This window comes from Mycteria americana, chromosome 8 (genome assembly GCF_035582795.1).
Source record: "Mycteria americana isolate JAX WOST 10 ecotype Jacksonville Zoo and Gardens chromosome 8, USCA_MyAme_1.0, whole genome shotgun sequence".
NCBI lineage: Eukaryota > Metazoa > Chordata > Aves > Ciconiiformes > Ciconiidae > Mycteria > Mycteria americana.
In genome coordinates this window covers 10,719,331-10,726,948 of record NC_134372.1, presented here as the reverse complement: position 1 = coordinate 10,726,948, position 7,618 = coordinate 10,719,331, and the positions used below count along the sequence as shown (strand labels likewise).

General features: G+C 43.9%; 1 protein-coding gene across 2 annotated transcripts; it reads left to right on the top strand.

Moving 5' to 3' along the window:
* Nucleotides 1-406: 406 nt before the first annotated feature.
* On the top strand, nucleotides 407-5,688 carry LOC142413501 (ovomucoid-like). 2 transcript variants are annotated; one of them, XM_075509708.1, is made up of 8 exons: nucleotides 407-461; nucleotides 1,440-1,459; nucleotides 2,251-2,387; nucleotides 2,903-2,964; nucleotides 3,252-3,384; nucleotides 3,964-4,024; nucleotides 5,041-5,150; nucleotides 5,643-5,688. In XM_075509708.1, exons 1-8 carry the CDS (start codon nucleotides 407-409, stop codon nucleotides 5,686-5,688), a joined length of 624 nt encoding a protein of 207 aa, XP_075365823.1. The 2 variants fall into 2 exon arrangements, with proteins under 2 accessions (XP_075365823.1, XP_075365822.1); XM_075509707.1 differs by having other exon boundaries at nucleotides 3,964-4,028; nucleotides 5,024-5,150.
* Nucleotides 5,689-7,618: the final 1,930 nt, after the last annotated feature.

Sequence of the window (7,618 nt, the reverse complement as noted above, 5' to 3'; positions counted from 1 at the left end):
GATGGGAGATGTTGCTCTGCAGAGATGAATGAAGGACCTGCTATTTACTCCCCTCAGTATTTTGTGCTCCTTACATTTCTACCAGAATCCTAAAGAGGTTTCTTTTGTCTAAAAGCCTGTTTGTTTGGTTTTGACCACTGAGAACATGTGATACTTGTCTCAAGCTATTAACCAGATGTGCAGCCAAAATCAATTGCCTAGCAGATGCAGACCATTACCTGAAAGTCAAGACCTCAATAAATATTACCAGCCTCATTGTACTGGTGACAGATTCTGCTGGTTGTTTTATGTTACAGTTGAACAGTTTAGACACTGCATTTGTATATATTTGCAGTCAGCCTTGGAGGGACCATCTCACGAGCAGAGCAGGAGCAGGCAGCCTGCAGACTCCAGAAATACTTCCACCATGACCACGGCAGGTGCTTTTGTGCTCCTCTCCTTTGCGCTTTGCTGCTTCCCAGGTGAGTAACTGTCAAGGTGCCGCAGCGGCTTCACGTCTGAGTCCTGTCTGTCTCTGAAAGGATAAGATAGTGGCTTCAAAGAGAGAAAATCTTCTACAAAGAGCTAGGCTCCTCTGTACATTGGCATCGCATAGGATGCAGGAGCAGATTTCGGGACAGTTTTAAATGGATCACTGTTGTAGCTGGTTGTCTGTTGTAAATACAAATAACTGCAAGTGGAGCGCTGGTAACTAGCGCTGTTACCCTTTTTACACTGTTGTTTTAACACTGTTACTCTGCTTACGCTTCTTGTTGTACAGTTACAGCAAATGGGTAAATACTTAAAACAAGGCTGTAACGAGGTGGTCAGACCTCCAGCAACTAGTCACGAAAATATTGTAATAGCACGAGCAAGTTCTTTGCAGGAACCTGGCAACTTTCCTGCAATACTTTTGCTGCTCATGGGGAAACAAGAGATGAAAACAAGCCAGAGTCTGATGTTCTCACTGCATATTTACATCTGATGAAATTACAAAGTCAAAGACAATTTTTTTTTTTCACACTCAGCTTCTTTAAAATGCATATTCCTGTCAACAGATGCTGTATGTATTTGCTTATCCTGTAGGTGACTGTTTGCATTTATCTGTATTGACTCAGGTTTCTTTTCAGATACGTAACAGCAGCTCTTTAGGGTCAAAATGGATGTGTAAAAAGATAAGGAAGGAAAAGCTATTCTATTTTCAATTAATAAGTCTACCTATCTCAAAATAAAAAAGAACAAAGCTATTCAAAAATATGTTTCATCACAGCCAGCAATAAGCAATGCTATTATACTTATCAACAGAGAAAAAAAATTCTTACATAGTTTATTTAGTTCAGTCACTGGAAATCACTCGGTTTGGTCCCGCATATAGGAATTTTACATCCAGATTTCCAGCTTTAACTGAGGTCTTGGCATATCGGCTTTGTTTCACACTTTCTGCCTCTTTTCTTTTCCAGATGCTGCCTTTGGGATTGAGGTGAGTGCAAGATTTCTTTCTGTCACTTTTCTCAGGTATGTGGCCTGGTAAAGACATAACCAAAGGAATGGGAAAAACCTCGGGCCTGTAGATGCTTAGCTGTTTTTCACCTAGCTTGAAATTAGTGTCATTGTAATCAGATTCTACAATGTAAAACATTAAATTACACTGTTCTTGGCTCTACATCTATGCTGTATGTTAATAATGTAGTAGTAGTAATGATACAAAATTTTTGGATTAATTCATTTTTCACCAACGTTAAACTGGTCTAAGCTTTAAGCTGGTCATATATGACTGGCTCTAAACTGATAGCAATAGACTGTGGTATCAGAACCTACCCGAAGGCAACCTACTGAAAGAATAAAATACTATAAGATACTCCAGCTTCCACACACCAGGTCATTAGTCTTGCTCTGAAAAAACATGATCAGGGTGTTGAGAATGAAAGAGTAATAACAGAAGTGCACTGGAGGGGCCACAAGAATATAAGAATGAGGGACCAATGGGTAGCCTTTGTAAAATCATGCCATGTGAGCATGAGAGACCACCGCTCATTTACCCCATCTGGGGGGCTGTATGGCTATAGCCATCTCCTTCTCCTCCTCTCCTGCTGTGTGGGGAGGTCTCTGCAGGAAGGATTCACCTGTTACCAGATTGACCCACCAGCACAAGTTTGTGCTGTGGTACTGAAAAACCCACTGCAGGTTGTATCTGGTCACTGTCTCATGCAAAATGAGAGTTGTGAACATAAAATGTCTTCTCCACCCCGTTGCTGTATGTCCCTTTGGCAGGTGGACTGCAGTACGTATCCCAACACTACAAATGAGGAAGGCAAAGAGGTGTTGGTCTGCACCAAGGTCCTCAGCCCCATCTGCGGTACTGATGGAGTCACCTACAGCAATGAGTGCCTGCTCTGTGCCTACAACATGTACGTACTGGGTAGGAGATCTCGGGCAGCAATGCTTAGGGCTCCTGGCAGCACCACTTTTCAACAAACAGTGATCTGTCATATGTCACTTGTGTCAATTCCTTCAAAATGAGCACGGATATCACTGCATGGCACTCTGTTGCCTAGACATCATTTTAGTCACTGTGTCTCTCTTTTGCTGGTGTAATTTATTCACATTTTTCTTCTCCAGCTTAAGGATCAGCCAGATGAGAGTCCCTAAGGCACATCTCATCACAGCAAAGCAGAGCAAAAGGATGGAGAGATGCTCTGCTCTGAACTGCCTAAAATGGTCCTAAAGCTCTCAGGGTCTTCGCATCTCTGCCAGCCACTCAGTGCTAGCTGGTCAGGGAGGATGGCACTACCTTCTCAAAAAATATATATAAGCCTGCCTGATAAAGAGTCAGCTTTCCCTTGTATTAGTTACTATTTCCAGCACCTAGGATGTGGCAAGACATCTCTGCAGAACTTCCTAACATTTGTCTTTCCCTCTCCAGAGAATACGGAACCAATGTCAGCAAAGACCACGATGGAGAATGCAAGGAAGTTGTCCCTGTAAGTGAAACCACAGGCAAAACAAGGGGCATGACCTGCTTCTGAGTGGCCAAAGCTGCTTATTGACTCCCCCAAGAAATAATTCAAACACTGAATAAGAGGACACATTAGATGTCAGAATCTTGCATTCGTCATCTTCAAGTGAACTGTTATCAGTTCACACACACAAAAAAGCAGTCTTCCTGCTGCGGTGGTAACCTAGTTGGCCAAACAGACACACTCACCAGATCTACTTTCTTCCTATAAGTAAGCCTTCACCAGTGCTTTGTTGTGTGTTCCCTCAACAGGTAGACTGCAGTAGATATCCCAACACGACAAATGAGGAAGGCAAAGTGGCGTTGCTCTGCAACAAAGACCTCAGCCCCGTCTGCAGTTCCGACGGGGTCACCTACGACAACGAGTGCCTGCTGTGTGCCCGTAACCTGTGAGTACTGCCTTGCAGAGCTCTCCTGTGAGGGACAGCGAGTGCCTAGCGCTCCCGGCAGCTGCTCTTCTGAATATCAGGACTTCTACCAAGGCCTTTTCTGTAAGGCGCTTAGACTTTGACCCTCCTCTTTCCCTGGTAACTGGACCCTGTTTTCCTTTGTTATTAGAAGGAAAACTGTGCCTTTGATCTAGAGAGAGAGGTAGAGGGCTGGGTGGGGGTCTAATACAGGACAGAATGCTTCTCTTAACTAAGTTGAAAGGGTCTATGTGGCAGATGCTGCCTTGCAGAGGACAGCAACTAACCTAAGGTGAATCTGCCTTGTCACACAACCTAGCTCCTAGTGCACCATAACACCCTGGACCCTCCCCTGTCCTTAGCATCGTGCTATTAAACAGCACTCCAGCAGGCTGTGGCACCACCTGAGCGGGTATCTGGAGCCATGTGGACACAGCCTAAGCTGGACGTCTCCTGTATCCTGTACGTTGTACCTGAGGCTGATCAACATTGCTGGGACGTGAGGTTCAGCAGAGCAGGTTGCTCATGGAGCTCCCTAACGCGGGTGTCTTCCCTTCCCAGAGAGCCTGGAACCAGTGTTGGCAAGAAGTATGACGGTGAATGTAAGAAGGAAATTGCTACAGTAAGTGAACTGCTTGATGAGGGACGGGGCTTCAGTCCCACTGGTGTCAGGGGAAGCACTGCCAGTGTCTGCAGCAGCATCCTACAGGACTGTAACTGCTGCTGTGCTCCAGCACAGGGAAGATTTTGCTTTCTCTACATGTAATACTTATTATCTGCACTAACATCAGAAAAGGAAGTGAGTGACTGCACAGGAAGGGATTAGTAAAAGAGTAGTAGCAGAAATAATCTATTAGGGCAGAACTGAGAATAAGAACAGAGAACGGCTTTTGGGGTCAGACCAATGGTCCATCAAGCCCATGATGGCTTGATGCAGAGCCTGCTCTTAGCAGGGGTTGTAAGGATTGCATAGGTGACAGTAAGAGTAGAGTGAGTATGTATGGGACTTCTACTCTTCCAACCTCCAGCTATTTTCAGGCGATGGACTTCAGCTAGGTGCTATTTCTGTGTAGTCAGTAAGCCTCGATGGATTTCTCCTCCATGAAATTCCTCAGCCTCTTCCTGGACCCATATACACTTTTTGCACTATGATACCTCTCACCAAGTGTAGCACCCATTGCACAAAGAAACAAAATCCCACTCTCACGGTATCTAGCTAAGTGCTGATCTTCCTGTTTTAAAACTACGGGACAGATACTGGACCCTTATACAGGCATCAGCACTTACACTTCTCCAGACATCAGTGTTTTTCCATTTAATTTCCTGGCCAGGTTGGGAACACGATGCAATGTGATCACAAGCATGGCACACTCACCGACGGAACTGCTGCTGCTTAGAGATGCTGTGGTCAGGTTATGATATGTACCCCTTCAAACAGGAAATTATGATCTATTTTTATATTATTAAATTCTTCTGGCATAGGAGAAACTGACACCTCAGTTTATATCAGATTGTGCAAGGAAGTTAATTACTTTTAGTTAGATCATTATCATTAGCACTGCAGCTGTAGCTAGGGGTTCAAGCCCTTCTGCTATTGACTCCTTCATATCCTTCACATTAGACTTTTTGTTTTTGCAGGTTGACTGCAGTGACTACCCGAAACCTGTCTGCTCGCTTGAGTACATGCCTCTTTGTGGCTCTGACAGCAAAACATACAGCAATAAGTGTGACTTCTGCAATGCAGTTGTGTATGTACAAACATGGATCACATTTGTGTTATCAGTTGCCTCCTACAGGCACAGTTTGCGCAGTTGCCACTTTCTTGTTTGCTGACCAGTGTTGATCAGGGATTTGGAGCAGGAGAGAATACCAGCCATCATGCCAACCGTTCTTTTTTTTTTTTCATTAGAGCATACAAAAAGCTATGTCTGGTTTGTTAGCGTGAATGGTTTGAAGACCATTAAGACCATGAAAAACATTAAGTTTTTCTTGCATGTTGCAAAGAAAATTAAATTTGAAGCTTCATTATAGTTCCCAAAAATACTTTCAGTCTTAAGAATGGGTTAAATCATTTCACTCGTTTCTTAATAATCACATAGCTGATGGGACTCTGAGTCTGCATGTTCTTTGGCTCTGGGGCAGGATCCTATCTGATGCCTCCTCTAGGAGCCAAGCAAAAGGACAGATTAAGCAGACAGGACTCTGTGTCTAATCCATTTTTTTCCTCTCCTTGCTTTCAGGGACAGCAATGGGACTCTCACTTTAAGCCATTTTGGAAAATGCTGAGTATTGATGCTGAGAGAATTCACCACAGGATCCCCACTGGCAAATCCCAGCTAAAGATCTCACCTCAGTTCATCTTGCCCTCTGGGGAACTCGGCTCACTCCTGATTTTCTTTCTCAATAAACTAAATCAGCAACATTTCTTTGTCTTGTTTCATGTGTTGTCTCATAAAACATTTCCTTCTGATTTGTTGAATGATGATGCCAGGCTGAATGCCAGGTTATGTGCTCATAGCTCTGAGATATAACAAGAACAATGTCTTGCTCCCCTCCCTCTCATAAAAGGCAGAAAATTAAATACAGATGCATAAACCTCAGAGCTGTGTGACTTTGCACATAAATTATAGTCAGCCTACATTAGTGTTCAGACCCTTTTAGACATTTGACATTGTAAAGGGCTGAAATACCGCTCCGAAGCAATGACGCTAGATGATCTCTCCCAAGGTATTTCTGGAGCAGGTACCTGTGCAACCACTTTCCCTGTGCAGGCATCATCAGCAAAACCCATTCAGACTGTGGTGGTGTCTGCACCAAGAGCTGATCCCTGGCCTCCTGAGCACAGTCCTCGCCTGAAGTGTAGCACTCTGCAAGGGCAGGCTGTTAGCAAAGCCCATATTTTTTCAGACACGTGAGTAGGCCCTGCTTATTTGTCTAGCTGACGTATTTCTAGCTTTTTCTCATCTTGAAATCATCCTTTAACAACCTCCAAGTGTTTTAAGACAAATGCTCTCCTAGGGATGGTTTCTACTCCTGCCTACTTGTCTTCTGCCTTAGTCTTTAATAACATAATACTCTTCGCCAGCCCAAGGAGTATTTCAGCAGTGTTTCACAATCCAAGGACAAAGTATCCTTCTGTTTTTTGAGAGTGTGACCTGTCATTGGTGTATTGTCCATGAAATTTATTTTGCTTTTGTCCTCAGCTGGAGTATTGAATTGGTGATTTTTTGATCTACACAAGAGAAACATAAAAAAATTGGGCATATCCCTTCTAAAAAGTAATATCTCCCATATGCATTTTTTCTGGGAGCCAAAGGGAAGGGAGTGATTCTTTTACTTGATGGAATGAGGTCGTCCAAAAAAGCCATGCTTTGGTGGTAAAACAAAGGATTTATGTTGAGATGGGCAGATGGACGAAACAGGAATTTCCAGATTGGGTTCAACTTTTCTAGGACCCAGGCTAGGATCTCACATCATTCTGTCATCATCAGACTATCAGTCCATTACTGCAAATCTAACCCATAATGCTAATGGATTTTAGGGGAAAGAACAATTGTAAATTCTTTGCATAAGCCTATAAAAGTTGCCCCATCTCTTGTCCAGTCCAAGGACTCCCTTCAGAGTCTGGGACACGCTCTTGCTTGCCTTCCCGGTTCACTGCTTTCACTACAACTTAATGATGCTTTACTGGGATGAAGCATGAAAATAAAAGTAGAGACTTTCCACTCTAGAAGCGGTTCATTCAAAGTTTTGCTCGTGAAAAAGCATGGCATGTAAATAGGCACTGATAGGTGCATACAGAGAAAACCTGACAGCGGTTGCTGCTTAGGTTTGTACAGCTGCTCTTTTGCCGACAGGAATTTTCTACTGTCCTTCAGAAGGAACCTGTCACATAGTTCACTTGAAATAACGACACAGGGCAGGTATCTAACGTATCTAAACTTCTTGTGACTCCTGTTGATGAAGAAGCATTCTTCCTGGCTGTTGTGGTTTAACCCCAGCCGGCAACTAAGCACCACACAGCCCCTCACTCCCCCCCGGTGGGATGGGGGAGAGAATCGGAAGAGTAGAAGTGAGAAAATTCATGGGTTGAGATAAAGACAGTTTTATAGGGAAAGCAAAAGCCGTGCACGCAAACAAAGCAAAACAAGGAATTCATTCACTCCTTCCCAGGGGCAGGCAGGTGTTCAGCCATCTCCAGGAAAGCAGGGCTCCA

What these genes read in the sequence shown, in the direction of transcription:
- LOC142413501 (XM_075509707.1), top strand. Translation starts at nt 407, where the DNA reads ATGACCACGGCAGGTGCTTTTGTGCTCCTCTCCTTTGCGCTTTGCTGC. An exon ending in TGCGCTTTGCTGCTTCCCAG is followed by an intron (nt 462 to 1,439) that starts GTGAGTAACTGT and finishes TTTCTTTTCCAG; the next exon opens with ATGCTGCCTTTGGGATTGAG. An exon ending in GACTTCTGCAATGCAGTTGT is followed by an intron (nt 5,151 to 5,642) that starts GTATGTACAAAC and finishes CCTTGCTTTCAG; the next exon opens with GGACAGCAATGGGACTCTCA.